Consider the following 16,642-nt stretch of genomic DNA (forward strand, 5'->3'; position numbering starts at 1 on the left):
TTGTTTTTAGGTTGTAGTTCTAGCAATAAGTGAGACAAAAATATCACAGCAATGTTGTTATAATATGTAATGCATGTTTTTTGTTTGTGTTAATACCAGTTATTTCCCCAAAAGGGAGGGGAGACTGAAGGTTTCATGGAGAGGTCACCTGTTTTAAACATTTGCACCAGTAATGTGTAGTTTGTCACTAAAGTTACATCACGTAAGGAATGCTGAACAATGTAACTTGTACTGTTGTTATGTCAAAAACAAGTGCATGCTGTGAATCACATGAAGAATTACACACACTGTAGGCGACAACACAGCATGAAGAACTAGGTTTGGTAACTTTATCAATGTGATTCTTTTGTTTTTAGATAAACAAGAGCTACTAAAGACTATGTCAACTTTGCCAATAAGAAATGATACTCTGAGACTGAGAAATCAGAAAGAAGAGTTAGAGAAACAGCTTGCAAAGATTGAGGAAGGCATAGCCATTTTTTCTCGCCCCCGTGTATTGATTAAAAATGATGCGTAATGTCTATTTGTTGTAATATTAGAAAAGGTAATATGCTCATGTGATTAGTTGTCCAAGATTGTACCTTAGACATGTACACAGATGTGAAAGGATAAGTGTGTATTGTGAATGTTTTGTAATTAGTGTGTACATATAGTTGTTATAGAATGAAGAAAACTTATATATTTGTATAATATTCTTGAAGTAATATTAAGAGAAATATACTTTTGAAGAAAATAGTTCAACATTTGTAGCAAATCTATTCACATGTATTATCTCTGTTATTTATGGTTTGAATTGTAATTTATACTTAATGAACACTAAAATCAGTATTCAGTATATAAAGCACTGTGTAAAATTGTCTGATAAAGTGTACATACATTGAATCTGATGGATTTTTTTAAAACCTTGATTTTTTCTGAACTTCAATGTTTTGTGTATGAAAAGTGAAGTTCCTAAACTAAACTGTTTATCACTAGAATATATCTGTTCTTTCTGAAGTTTGAAATTTATATTTCAAAGAAGTTATAAATAAAGAATTTTTGAACTTGAAGTGCATTAACTATTTTGTTAGTCTTTAAAAAAAAAAACATGTATGGTATTTATAAGAAACATAAACATTTCTTCAAATGTCTTTTTATGCCTTACTGAGAGAATAATAAATATGTTTTTATTTATAATTAGTTGTAAATGAATAAACACTTTTGTACTTGTATCAGTAAAAGCAGACTGGAACTGAGAAGTTTTCAATTTTATTTTATATTTAGTTTGATAATTACATTGTATCACTGGAAGTTTTATTTAAACTAAAATATACCACACTTGATATTGAAAATTAAAATGTAATATAGTTCAAGTTACTCTGCTCTGAACTTTAAATTTCTGGTTAGAATTTACTATTCTGGTAAGAGTTCTGTCTTTTAAAACAAAAGTGCAATTATTTTTAAAATGTGGTCTCATAGTTAAACCTTTGGATTGTTTACTTGTAGAATTAGATAATGTTTTGTAAGCTACAATTATGAAACTGTAAATAACTTTTTGGTGTGTGTTTACTGTATGTAGTAATTTCAGTTTTGGAAAGATTCTGGATGCACGTTTATATATAGTAGTTGATCTTGGAAATATTTCAGTTGTGGAATGAAAAGTAGGAGTTCTATGTGTGTGTATAGTAGTTATTCTTAGTTGTATGTATATGTACTGTAGCTATACTTTAAATGATTTTGGCATGAATTGAAAAGTAGTAGTTGTATATGTATGTATAGTGGTTAATCTTAAAAGGATTTCATCTTTGAATGTCAAATAGCTAGCACCAATACATGTAGATATTTACCAGGTAGTGTAAAAACAATTTAAAACCTCTGTGGGAAAGATGAACACACATGCTTGTTTAGACATTGTTTTAAATTTTATAGTTTTACGAATCTATGAATGCTTATTTCTCATTCATAGTCAAAGTGTATGTAAAGAAAATCCACAAAGAGATCTTCATGAATGATGGTAATACAAAACATTTCCTGAACTTTTAACATTTAAAAACAATTATCACAAGCAGTAGTTAAAATGTTTTTAATTTGTAATTATGAATATTTACTTTTGGTCAGCAAAATACTGCAGTCAGAAATGTATTGAGGTTTTATAGTAAAATAAAATTTCCAGAGATTTAAATTTCCTAAAAACATTTATGTGGATCTTATAAAGACATATTGTGATATGCTAATAGTTTATATATAAAAGTTTAACATGTATTTCTCACTATATTTGAAACATTTTGTGTTTTATAACTTTTTTTTTTAGTTATAAACATTAAAATTGAATCAAATGAAATGTTCTGGAAATTTTCATCATGGGAATCAGCTTTGTTTCTGTTGAGAGCAGTGTTTTCTCTCTTGATAACATTACAGAATGTCAGTTTTCAAGTATTGTACATTGTTTGTTACATTATAACTGTATTATAAAATAGTTCTCACAGTAGAAATACTAAATACTATAATTAGCCAAACCCTCTATCATTATTAATTTTATTACTTTAGAAATGTGCGTAGATTATGATAAAACCTGTACTGTGTGTCTCTTAGATTATGTGTGGTACACATGAAGCCAGAATTCAAATGTACTCATTATTTTACAGTGTGAGTCGGCATTTGGCTCTTTATAAACTGATATTACATTATAGTACAAAGAAATGATATTTGGGTAATTATCATACAAGACTATTCTATGCAGATATATGAAGGTTTTGTTATATCTTACATCATTATCTCTTTACCATTTTTAATTATGATATCAATTATTAAAAAGAATTATTTCTTTTAATGTATAACATCTTGTACTAAATATGGCACAGTCATGAATGAATTTATAATAGCATATGCATAACAAGTAAACTGAGGGTAATGCATCACTGCCCTGCATCTCTCTCAGTTTTAGATTAATTTGTTATGTTACAAGCTAGTGATACAGTTTGCTTTTTAAAGTAAACGTGTACATTGTTGTGATGTTTTACAGGAACTATAAATTGATAAGCAGTTAACACTATTGAACATTTTTCATTCAAGAAACTATTAGGAACAAAAGTTGGTATTAATAAATTTAAGTAAAATTTGATAGGCCTTGATCTTTTTTGTTTAAGTTGTATTGAGAAAATAGAAGTGTCTTCTAATGTGAAGCCTTAAGAAATTCTAACATTATAACAATAAATACATTTAATGGTTAAAGTTATCGTATACATATCACTTAAAATAATAACAATAAAGTTGCTAAAAACTTTTATCATTGTTATTGTACATAATGATTAAGGTCTTTGATCAGTGGTGTAGTGCTGAGTTTTATAGTACTGGAGACCTACCAAAATTTACCAGTGAAGTAACATCATTGTAAAGATCTCGAAGGTTAAGTTTAAGTGTTTAAGAGTTCATTTTAAATAAATAGAATGTGTTTAATTATATTTAGAGTCAAATTGAGTATGCATGTATTAGTGAGAGAAAACATGCAACTCAACTTCTTTTATATTAAATAGCAAGGAAATAAAACTGTGTTCCAAATAAAACTCACTAATATTAAAACAAGTTTTAAAATTGCATATCTTTATTAATTTCTTTCTAACTACATTATAATCCTAACAGCTTTGTTGTGTTGTATAATGTTTTACTTACTTCCCATCCTGCCAAAACATACAGTTAAAGAGAAAAAAAAAGTGACCCTTGGTTTAGAATTTCATTATAAATGACAATTTCATAAATTGAATAAATGTTTTTTGAAGTGTGGGAACATAGCTCCAATATTAGGTGCCAGAGTTGTGCTTCAGTGTGCTACACCTCAGCTTTTTGTATATTCAGATGCCTTATTTAAAGCCACCAAAACAAGCAACTTTTTTTGTATAAATATCCATAAGTGAAAATATTCTCCTAAAAAAAAACAACTATTAACTAATTCTAGTCTCAGAACACACACTAAATGAACTTTAAAGTTGTCTCCTAACAAGTGTCATTTGGTGAGTTAGCACTAAGTTTATAGACTTGTAGGACTTGAATCTCAACAGTGCAAAGATAGTCCATTGTGTAGCTTTGTGCTAAAAGAAACCAATCCTAATGGGCATATTCAAATCTATTGGTGTGTTTCAGATGAGATTTTATTTTCCAGCTATACTTCCTTATTTTACTCTCTTTTTAACTGTGCTAGATATGTCAAATTAAAGTGAAGAGTAATATTTCCTAGAAACTAGTAATAAACTGATCTTAGGATTTCTTAATACCTTTCCACTTTGTGTTAAGTTACTGACATTTTTTATGGAAAACCACTTGAACAAATGTATATGAACAGTGGTCTGAATATTCACAACTTAAAGAAATTAGATGAGTTTATTTTTATTCTTCATTACTTTGTATCATCATCATTGTCTAATAAAAATGTATTGATCAAAACTGAGATCAGTAAGTTCATAATATCTTTATTTGGAATGAATATACATTCTATATGAGACAATCACTCAGTAAGGCTAAAGGAAACGTGTAATTAAATGACAAAAATATCACACTGAATAACATTTTATGGAACACATCTAAATCTTTTACATTTCAGCCATACACAGCAATCATATAAACTGTACATGCATGTGTCCAGATCTTCCACAAAAACTATGATTATCATATTAAATCAAAATTAATATTTAAAAATATGCATATGGTAATTGCAATTTTCAAACCATAATCTCAGAAGCGTATACAGACGTTCGTGCATACTTATTACTTGAATGTACAACAATTGACTGTTGACATTCCATCAGTAGAATCCTCTATAAACTTTGTACTATGTCAATACAATGTCTTAAGACCACAAAATGAGTATCTTAAAGATTATTAATTGTCAAGCCACCTCTAGAAGTGTTAGTTTACTTCCTAAGATAAATAAAAGTTGAGGCTCTAATTGGCTTGGAATTTCTTATAACGTGAAAGTTTTTTTCTAAATGTGTTTTCTGTCTGCAATAAATTGTGTCATTTAAATAACAGGAGTGTATCATTTTGATTTGGAGTAAAATATTTATTTATATTTGTATAATTTGTTTAAGGTATGCAATTAATAATGAAGTACACATTCAATAAAGATAAAATCATATGAAAGAGGATGAATAAAAGATTGCTATGTATTTGAATACCAAGAGAAAGACTCCTTTATTTATTTTATCTTGCATTCCCTGTACATATTACCATTTCTTCCCCTGAACAGACTATTAAAGCATGTGGTATGAGAGTACATGGGGAAAATAAAGCCCATTAAGTTAAAACTTCCATCAGTGAATAGTGAAACAATGTCGGTAATCCCCTGGCCAATCAGAACCTCATTTCCAGAAGCATGCGTAGACATGTTAAAAAAGTTAATATGATGAACCAGACAAGTGAAAACACAAGCATGAATATATATTTTTTTAAATCTGATTTAAAAACAGCTACTCTTGACTATATATCATAAAGAGAGAGTAGAATTATGCATATAGATAATGTTATATACATTCACAACTCAAGCACAACATTGGTAATTAAAGCTCATGGATTTTCGTTATTAAAACTCATCTTTTCAATAATTCTATTGTGTACGACCTTCTTCCTGAACAATTTATATCGATATTTTTATTAGTAAAACTTGTAATAATTACATTAAACATTAAGCTGTCTAAATTGCATAAGTATGATTACTGAAATTCTACCTTTTGTTTTAGTGATTCTAAATTATAAATACAAGGGGGCGACACAATTTAAAAAAGAATGTACGAAAGTACATGATGAAATATAAAATTATCAAGATCATAAAAGTTGACAGGAATATTGCAATACAAAACAATTATAGATTTAACTAGGTTTAAATCTGAAGACTTGTTTCTTAACTATATTTTATCCTAGCATATACTTTAGAAGCGAACAAGGCAGTTTTTAAGAAAATCCATCAAAATAAGAAAAGAACTTAGCTAATTATATACTAGTTGTATTTCACAATTCACTTTTTTCCTATGCCTCCAGAAAAACACACAATTTATACATCACTTAGAACAATAATGGCTTTAAAAAATTATATTTATAAAAAAATAAGATTTCCTGAATAATGTCTATATTTATTTAGGAATATGAACTTCTTTGAAGAGTGGTTCCTGAAAACATAAGTTACAAATATGGTACAATTTGCTATTTCAACAAACTTGACACGTTTGTGAAAACTTATGCAGAAAGAAAAAAATATGCATCATTTTCCAGTTTGTTTTATTTTTTATAGTTTAACAGATTTGATATATAATGATTTTGATTGTTAACAACCAAACTTCTTAGAGTAGTTCATTGTTATGTTTAAAGCCATTTAGCAATACTGAAAGACAAACTTTAAACAATATTTGATCCAAGTAACCACCACAGCCTGATGATTTGTATAGGAGTCGTAAAGATCCATAAGACTAACTAACCTCTTGCCAGTAGTATTTAACATTCTTCTGAATCTTCCTGTATCTTTCTAAACTGATAAAATTACTACCACACTGATAAAAAGAATTGTGTTGCAGTCTGGCCTGACACTATGGTACAAACACACGTAGCAAGAGGAATAAGTAGTTGAAGTTTTAACAGGCTATAAACTAAATACTACATCTTTCTTTAACAAAGATTTTTACTACAGCCACAACTAAACCCCATTTTCTTTTTATTTTAGTGAAAAGTAAAACAAACCATATCAAATCAGTTTTATGAGAAATTACTCCTTGCATTATCTTTCGTTTGTTATGATTTAAAGATAATTAGTCTGAAAAGTTGTCACATAGACTTAGAAGTGATATTAAGGTAATTCTACTTTCTAGTAAATTTCTGTGCTGTCTATCAAAGATCAAAATGTAAATCGTACATTCAAGAGAAAACAACTGTTGATGTCTAATCTTCACATATAAATGAAAATTCAGACAACAAAATACTTAGAATGTATAGCTTCAAGATGAATGTTGCATCACTTTTTGCAATAAAAAATCTCAAAATATTACAAGTTTGGTAGTTTGAGACAATAGAAATGTGAAATTTTTTGTTGATTTAATATGACTTCTAAGTGAAACATCACGTGCTATACTTGTAGATTGTTTTGAACATTTGCAGCAGTTTTTGTTTTGTAGTTAAAACAAACACACTTAAAATAGAACTATTGTAAATGTCCACAAATTGTAAAAATTTCAAATTTAAATATCTAATATGAATTTAAAAGCATGTTATATTCTAAAGTTTCTGTTAAGCTATTTTATTTTTTGGCTTTTATGAAAATTCGGTTTCTTACGAGTGGCATGAAATGATTACTGTTACACCACAATCACAATCACTTGGTTGTTCAAGATTCAACAGATTTGTCATTACAATGTTATTAAAAGATTGTCTTTTTTTTAACCTGTTTCTACATTGTTTTCAATCTTATTAAAATATTTTCATATTACGAATAATTTATTCTTGAGTTAGACGACTCTTATAATAAACCAGCAAGCTTATACAACGAGTTGAAACACTAATATATTGTTTCTAAATTCAGTTGATTACAAAGAGACGATCAATCTGCGTTAAAAATAACCAGGCATTTTCAAAAATGCAAATACAATTTATTTTACAATAACTATGTGTAGATTAACTTAGCCTATAAACTGCTACCATAGCATTAACAGTAATTATTTAAAGCACGTGATTTGAGTAGTCAACTCACCATACAAAAATAGCCAAATACGGTTGCAAGTTTTTAAAATAAATCCAGGTGTGATTTTAATTTTAAATTATTCTGTAATAAACGATCTTTATTTGATAGTGACTGATATCTAATGAAAAGAAAATCACAGGCGGTCAAATTGAAATAAGATCAAACCCTAAAATCCAGAAAAGAAAATATCTGAAAAATTCTTTAATATATCATTAAGCAGTAAATTTTCCACTACGTATACGAAAATCGTTACTGTTTCAAGTTTCATGTTGAGTGATTTGTTAATCAACATTGAAACCACTCGTAATATAATCTTAGTATATTTGGTAAGTCAGTATAGTCAACGCTTAGTAACTCTTTCAAATGCCTTTAGATAATAATTATTAGTGAAGAATTTTTAACCATTACGTTTTGAATAATTTCCACAACAATAAACAACGTGCTCAACAAATACTTTTCAACAATGTAACAATCCCAAGAACCATAAAATAATACGTTAAAAAAGATACCGTTAAAAAAACAATTTTTTACAGAAAAGTAACATTTTGAATTTTAACTTTGTGTCCCATTTTTTTAAGTATGACGAAGGATATTTACCCGAAATGTTACTTTTTTGTAAATAAATTCGTTGTTCCAACGTTATCTCTTTTTTAACAAATTATTTTATTATTATTTTGAATCACTAGAAACGTGTGTGAGACTTTAAATTTCTCGAACTTTCCTGATATATCATTCGTAGCTCATTCTGTGCTTACAAGGTGGTTGTGTGTCAACAACTATAAACTATTGTATATAAACAGCATAAGCGTGTGTACTTAATTTATATAACTCATTATTGTACCAATAACATCATATATGTATCTTTAACAGCTGTCAGATTTTAAAACAGGTTAAAATGAATTAACCACACAGATTAACGAAAATGTTCTCTGCCTTTGAGATATTACAATCTGCTGCCTAAATGTCTTGAAGAGGCAACAAAGGGTAAACTATTTAAGGCAAATAGAACTCCTACACTAGAGAATCATTTGCCAAATATAACAAATCACAGTAAAAATATTGAGAAGCAGCGCCACCTTGTGATCACTCTGAGTATCTCGTGGTACGTTAAGGTGCTGAGAAGTATCAGCATAAGAAGAAACATTGGATAAAGTGTTTCCTGTAGCAGCCTTGACATATTGAGCGTTTTACTTCGAGATATTATTTTACAGTCGAATATTTACTTCCAACATCCCGAAGCATCTCCTGCCCACCCGCATCTTTTTTCTTTCTACTTTCTCCCAGCTGAAAAATTACTAAATCACTCTGGAATGTACAAAAGACTCCATTTCTTTCTTAGTGGGCAGGTACATTTCATACATTTGACCCCGGAACTTTCAATAATGTATTATAAAGTGCATACATAATGATAAGTGATAAGACAATTCAACCTAACATTTAGAGAATTCGGTATAAATGTAACACAATATCTTTGGAATATAAATGAAACTTTTTTTTAGCTTTGAATAGATTTAAATGTACGTCATAGTAAATTCAAAAAAGAAAAAAATGTGCCCAGAGAAACAGAGCTAGGTTTAAGTGTAAAAAAAATTCATGTTTACAATTGACGAGAAAAGTTAAAAATTCAAATTACTATTTTTTAAAACTACAAATTGTTTAAAGATACTTATAATAAGATGTACTGTATTGGAAAGCGAATGTATATAAAAAAATCACGGACTTTAGATTGTAAAATATATCAAATGTCAGTGTTTTACTGAACATAGTGATACATGTTGGAATTATATCCGAATACCAAAGCAAATTCTTGGTACTGGGCACAGTGAAAATAAGGAACGTATGGTAAACCATCACTTATCCTTGGAACTTGTGGGATCAAATGAATGAATATGGCCCATCTGTCAAGGCGCTACAGAGTAAGAGTCAGGAATGGTCATCTTTCATCTCTTCTCCTCTATTGGGCTTGTATTCCATTCCTGGGTCAAACTGTAGCAGGACATAAACCTGAGAAAGAAAAATGATGTTAAACTTTCAAACACCGAGTACGTCCTCTCTCTTAGTTCAAATTAGAACCAAAAAATGTTTAGTGAAAGATAAAATGTGAAAACACACGATATGGTACAGACGATGTGTTCAAAGTTTCAATTTATTCAGAGAATCAATAAATAATAGACATTAAAAACAGCACCTAGATATAAATAAAATATACATGTTTAAATTACCATAAACCTGAAATTTATTTACATTAAAGCCATGCAATTCCAGAAATATTTTATACAATTTGTTTTGAGATCTCAACTACTATTGAAACAGAACGAATTTCATTGAATTGAGAAATATTCAAGGAATTAGTCTAAATCAGTGGCCTTCTCTCTCGCCTATCGCCACAAGATTAGAGACGTCTAGCTCTCGAGTTTTGTACGAAATGTAACAAAGACGCAAACCAAAGTAAAATATTCAAAATACTTTGAAGACAATTACTAAAAGTCCATTTGTATATAATGACTGTATTAGTTTAGTTACTTCAGGTTTAATAGATATAGAAACCCACCTTGTCAGTAGATAACAATATAAAATCAGCTGGTGGATTAGTGATTACGTAACGTTTGGACGAGGCCTCACAGGAGTTACTTGTGTCTCGAAATCGATATACTCCGATACAAAGCATCCCATAATTTTTCAATGCTGCAACAAATAGATCGCCATATGTGCCTCCTTCCTGATGGGAAAAAAAAAAAATAGACATAATAAAACATTATGACACTATTAAAATGTAAAAACAAATAAGAAGCCTAATTTATTACTCACTTAGTGTCAACAAATCATATCTGTTTCAGGGAATTCCATCGATAAATATCGATTAACCATGATGGATAAAATACTACTAAAAACACCATATGTATAACTGCTAAAGTGTACAAGAAATCTGTTGCGGATTTACTGTTATGTATCTATTTTAATATCGATATTTATTTAGAAATGCATGCAACTTATACTGTTAAATATGTATTGCAAAATTCCTTCCTATTCACTAAAGTTTTAAACGATTTAGAGTGTAAAAATCAACAATATATGTGTGTACGAAAGCACTAAAGTATCGTCAGTATTGATGCGCAGCCTGAAATTTCTAGACACTCGCCTCACACTTATAAAAGTTAACCAACGCGACACCCAAAGAGCTAGTATATATTATTGGTTTGCTATAGCTGATATAATATAAATCTTAGAAGCTAAAATTGCAATTAACGCATATTAATCGGGAACTCAGATACTGGCCAGGAACGTTTACACATTTCGAATATTAAAACACGATTAACTTAAGTGCATTAACATGGGACATTAGTATTTTTACGAAGGCATTGTATGACTCCAGCTGTGAAAACTTCACTTGTGATCAACGAAGAACTAGGTAACTCCCTATGAAGTGACTTTTACCAATGTCAATTCAAAATTAATTCATCCTTCATGTGGCCTGGTATGCCCAAACGTGTTAAGGCGTTCGACTCGTAATCCGAGGGTCGCGGGTTCGAATCCCGCTCGCGCTAAACATGCTCGCCCTCCCAGCCGCGGGGGCGTCATAATGTTACAGTCAATCCCACTATTCGTTGGTAAAAGAGTAGCCCAAGAATTGGCGGTGGGTAGTGACTAATCTGCTAAATTAGGGACGGCTAGCGCAGATAGCCCTGAAATAGCTTTGCGCGAAATTCAAAACAAACAAAAATCAGATTACTAAATAAACCAACACTCAAAAACAACTATTAATGAGAGCGTAGTTTAAATCCTTAAATAATTACTTTTTAAGATACAAGATTAAAACGTTAAATTACACATATGAACTACTATTAACCCTATTATTATTATTATTACCAATAGGGTATTTTTGAGACACAGAAGTGATCACAGCTGAATCAGATATATGCTAGTATTGTTAAATATTAAGGTAAAGTGAACACTTAATGATAGCAGCGTTCCTTAAACAACAACAGAAACGGACTTACTCCAAACTGAGCTAGAGGACCATCATACAGACAAATCTGACCAACTCTGCAACGATCTCTGTTGTTTATTGTCTGAGGAGTACAATAACCGCCTCTCAACCCAGCGCCCTCTGCCAGGATGAGCTCTAACTCGGGAGTTGCTCCTCCAGTTATAAGGGAGCGAATCAGAGTTAAGGCATTGGCATTGAAATAAGTCTAAATGAAATATAAAGTTAAAACTTGTATATATTAACAGGAAATAAACACCCACATATACAGATGCTGTTGTAGTAATTTTTTTCAGTATAAATCACACACACACAGGAAGGCAAACCTAATTATTCGACAATTATACGATACTTACTGTACTCATTAGTGAATCGAGAACGCTGACGGCAAAAGCAGTTCCGCAAGCAAACGGTTGTGTCAAGTAGAGTTCAGTATCAGGGTCATCATCGTCGTCTTGGTCAAGAAACTGGACATTGGAATCATTGACTGAAGAATACAATAAATGCTTAGTTGTTATTATACGCAGGATTAGTATAGTCACAATTCAGAAACCGAACTGCGGAAATTCTGGACTGAAGGTTTGTTTTGGTGTTGTTAAGGGCAAAATTGTACAATGAGTTATCTGTGCTCTGTCCACGGAGGTATCGAAACATGATTTTTAGTGTTATGCTGAGCTTAAGGAGAGGATCAAGTGATAAAATTTGGTTTTGGCGTTGTTGGCTGCTAACTTGTATGTGTGTGTGTGTCTTATATGCTGGATTACTGTTGCCATGTCTCAAAAACTGGATGTTCAAATATAAGTTAAATGAGTTTATTTTTTGGCTTGCTCAAAATCCAATAATTTTAAAGTCCTACGATAAAAATCAAAATGAGAAAAAAAACATTATTGTGACCATTGGAACGTGTATGTTTTTTAAATAACACTCTCAAGTTATTATTAAAAGAAATTTGAAAGTAGTGTTTTATTTCACTTCCACATTATTCTAATTACATTACTAGGCATTTATTTTTAAATCAAACCTCACAACTATATGTGTTGTTGTTTTTCCAATCAAAATTCACAGTTTTTCAAACCTGTCTGAGATTTGAAAATATCAGAATTATATAACACATTTCAACTACTGATATTAAACTAATTACTTCAAAACTGCTCCAGCTCGGTATGGCCAGATGGTTAAGGCACTCGACCCGTAATCCGAGGACTGCGGGTTCGAATCCTCGTCACACCAAACATGCTAGCTCCTTTCAGGTGTGGGGGCGTTATAATGTGATGGTCAATCTCACTATTCGTCGGTAAAAAAATAACTCAAGAGTGAGCAGTGGGTGGTGATGACTAGCTGCCTTCCCTCTAGTCTTACACTGCAAAATTAGGAACGGTTAGCGCAGATAGCCCTCGAGTAGCTCTGCGCGAAATTCAAACAAACAAATCAACCAAAACTGCTCCAGTGTTAACGTAGAATATTATGAGCATAACAAACATGTACAAACTCATAACCCATTAAATAACAAAAATACATGTGTCCAAATACTGTTTGTGAAAGATATTGTAATGTTCAGCATCGAAAGTGCAATTTTCTATTACGTAGTTGTTTGTGACTAGTTTACTATTATATATTTATTTTAATATCGATGTTGGTATAAGTTAAATTTATATTTAGAAATGTACATAACTTATAATGTTAAATCCCTATTGCAAAACTCCCGCCTATTCACTAAAGTTGTAGACGATTCTCAAGTTTAAGAATCAACAATATATATGTGTATGTAAAAGCCGATATTATTATGCAGGCTGAAATTTCTATAAACTATCTTCATGTCTATAAAAGTTAACCCACGCGAGGCTCAAAGAGACAGTTTACGTTGTTAGTTTGCCCCAGTTGGTGTACTATAAAGCTCAGAAGCCATAACTGGGATTGACACTTTTTAATAAGGAAACTACAGATACTTAACCAGAAAACGTTTATCGATTTCAAATATTACAAACCGTTTACTTCAGTGGATTCACATCGGACATCAATATTTTTACGAAAACATTACATAACCAAACGGAAAAAAAATCGACTTGTTGTCGGCGTAAAACCAGTAAATAATAATATAGAGCTAGCTAGCTCCCTGTTAAGTGAATCATATCTACATTAACGTGAAATTAATTCGCTCATCGTGAACCCTCGATAAGGTATCAAAGAAGTTCTGGATCAGATAGAAGACTCAATATTGTATGTAAGTTTGTAAAACCATTGTATATAAATCATTATTTGTAATAACCATTATTATAAAATGTATTATTATTTGTATATTAAAATTATTTGTATTGAGAAAGAAAACTGTGTATATCAATCTTCTTGGCAAATATCATAAATCTGACACATATCGACGTCTAAGTAACTTCTAAACTTGAAGTATCATTTAACACACTTTCAGCTATTTGAAATTGCAGAACGTAATGTAATAAACTTGGTTATAAAGTCTCGTCCAAAATATATTATACACGTTACATAGACAAATGGTTTCTCCAGTATATATGGTTCTTACTGTGGACTTTCAGTTTATAAAATAGTTTATAACAGAAGAAGTATTGATATGCATATAAGTGTGTATATGACATGAAAAGTGCTGAAATAATAGCAAAACTAATTTAATATGCTCCATTCACCACTTACCTAATTCTGTGATAAGTGGAACATTTGTTCCATACACTGATCCTCGTCTTTGAAGTGTAACGGGACTTCCAAGTGGAGGAAAACCCTCTTGATTGTTTGGATCTATGAAATTGAAAGAAAAAAACGGTCCAGTATTTATAATCATTATTGAGTGTTTAAACTTTAATTTATTCGAATAACGTAACTATTTTTACCCTTCTGAATAATTTATGATAAATAATACAGTTGGGCTTAATGAAAGTTAAAAGTGTAAAACTACGCGTATTTTCGACTAAAAACGATTTTTTCCTAGAAAAAAGTCTCTAATATTCACAAATAAATGGTAATTGATGCTCGGTTATTCATTACATTTATTTGTAATAAGTAAAAATAGCTGAATAATTTAAAACAATAAGTTTGTTACGCTGCAAAACGTAAAGAGTAGCTGTTATTAAACACAATAGCTGAGGCTATTCTTGCGGCCCGGTATAGCGAGGTAGTTAGGGCGCTCGACTTGCAATCTAAGGGTCGCGGGTTTGAAATCCAGTCACATGAAAGATGCTTGCTCTTTCAGCTGTGAGGGCGTTGACGGTGAGTGGCGATGACTAGCTGCTCTCCCTTTAGTCTTACGCTGCTAAATTAGGAACGTGTAGTTTTGCGCGAAATTAAAAATAAACTAACCAATAAAAGCTATTCCAGAAACTCACCTTACCAAAATCGAAACGCTCTGAGGTTTTATTTAGTTTTCAACCTATCACATCAGAATTTCCAAAGCTTTCAATTCATGACTAAAGCTAATGAGCATATTATCTGAAGTCTTTCTTACATAATAACTGAATTACGTAGAAACATGTTCAGCTTTGGTTAAATTTATCAACATGATTATGTTATAACGTGTAGCCTAATGAGCTGATTATGTAGAAGCGTGCAGTTTGATAGGCCTAAGAAGCCGATCATACTAAAAAGCGCAGTCTTGATTAAGCCTAAAAAAATTCAATTATGTGACATATTTGGAAACAAGTAACACAGACTATGTCTGAAAGTCTGATTATGTTGACATGTACAGACTTGGTTCAGGCTAGGGGGCTAATTATGCAGGAGTATAGACTTGGTTATTAGAAGCTTGTGGTTTTGGAAAACTATAAGTTCATTAAAAAAATTGTAATGTTTCTAACCCTAATCAAACGATTATGTAAAAATAACTAGTCCTATATACAATTAAACCTGATGAGATAGATGTATATAAGTATAGCATTTTTATAAGGTTTTATTCAAGTGTCCCGGCATAGCCAGGTGGCTAAGACACTCAACTCGTAATTTGAAGGTCGCGGGTTCAAATCCCTGTCGCACCAAACATGCTTGCCCCTTCAGTCGTGAAGGTGTTATAATGTTCGGTCAATCCCACTATTCTTTGGTAAAAGAGTAGCCCAAGAATTAGTGCTGGGTAGTAATGACTAGCTACCTTCCCTCTACTCTTACACTACTAAATTAAGAACGGCTAGCCCAGACGGCCCTCGAGTAGCTTTGCGCGAAATTCAAAACAAATCAATCTATTCGAGTATTTTGTTTGATCTAAATCAAAGAAGCTAATTAGGTACAAACGTACTATTTTGGTTAACCCTAAAGAGGTGAAGCGTGCAGCCTTGGTTATGACAATGTGTTGTCTTAGCTATGTCTAATGAGGTGATTGTACAAAATCAGAGCTTTGTTTTAGTCTAATATAGTTTAACGTTCGACTTAAACCTAATAAGCCGGCTCTGTAAAAAGTTGTAGTCGTAATAAAGCAACATGCAATCCTCTTTGCATTTAACTAGTCAAATATATAAAACTTTTGTAATAGTTAAAGATAAAGAATCAGCTAGTAACCTGAAAAATCTTGTATGTGTTACGTAAGATAGAAAGTTACAACAACAACAACAACGGAAAAGCGAAAAACAAAATAATGATAGACTTTTATGTCTACGTAGAAAGTTATTTAGTGTAAAAATTACCCTTTGTGCCTTTTATATTTGCTTCTGCCATCTAAACTGACAATAGACGTAAAAAGTCGAGGTGTGGAAAAAAGTGATTACATTTTACTGTTTTTCATCTATCTTTTTGGTGAAAAATAAATTTAATCATTTTTATTTCTTCTCAAAATGACATAAAACTTACTTGTAAATTTCCTAATGGAATATTTAAATCAATAATGTATTTTTTTATTTCTTGTAAAGATTTCATCTAAAATATAATTATATGACAGAAACTAATTGAGACAGGTCAGGTTCTGACTTTGGTTAATGACCTTACACGTACTCACGTACTAGAATTAACACCACAATATA

General features: G+C 30.8%; 2 protein-coding genes across 2 annotated transcripts in view; one reads left to right on the forward strand and one right to left on the reverse strand.

Moving 5' to 3' along the window:
- LOC143229546 (enkurin domain-containing protein 1-like) overlaps positions 1-4,416 on the forward strand; it is a 28,041-nt gene extending 23,625 nt beyond the window's left edge. Inside the window, exon 7 of the mRNA XM_076462030.1 lies at positions 357-4,416. Coding sequence (XP_076318145.1) covers positions 357-517 — 161 coding nt within the window. The 3' untranslated portion in view covers positions 518-4,416. The remainder of the gene's footprint in view (positions 1-356) is intronic.
- A 19-nt stretch (positions 4,417-4,435) lies between these two features.
- Positions 4,436-16,642, reverse strand: part of LOC143229545 (calcium-activated potassium channel slowpoke-like) — a 162,627-nt gene continuing 150,420 nt past the window's right edge. The window contains exons 24-28 of the mRNA XM_076462028.1: positions 14,340-14,441; positions 12,035-12,165; positions 11,692-11,886; positions 10,245-10,412; positions 4,436-9,697 (exon numbers count right to left, since the gene is read on the reverse strand). Coding sequence (XP_076318143.1) covers positions 9,617-9,697; positions 10,245-10,412; positions 11,692-11,886; positions 12,035-12,165; positions 14,340-14,441 — 677 coding nt within the window. The 3' untranslated portion in view covers positions 4,436-9,616. The remainder of the gene's footprint in view (positions 9,698-10,244; positions 10,413-11,691; positions 11,887-12,034; positions 12,166-14,339; positions 14,442-16,642) is intronic.

The sequence above is a fragment of the Tachypleus tridentatus genome, chromosome 10 (genome assembly GCF_004210375.1).
Source record: "Tachypleus tridentatus isolate NWPU-2018 chromosome 10, ASM421037v1, whole genome shotgun sequence".
NCBI classification, from domain to species: Eukaryota; Metazoa; Arthropoda; class Merostomata; order Xiphosura; family Limulidae; genus Tachypleus; species Tachypleus tridentatus.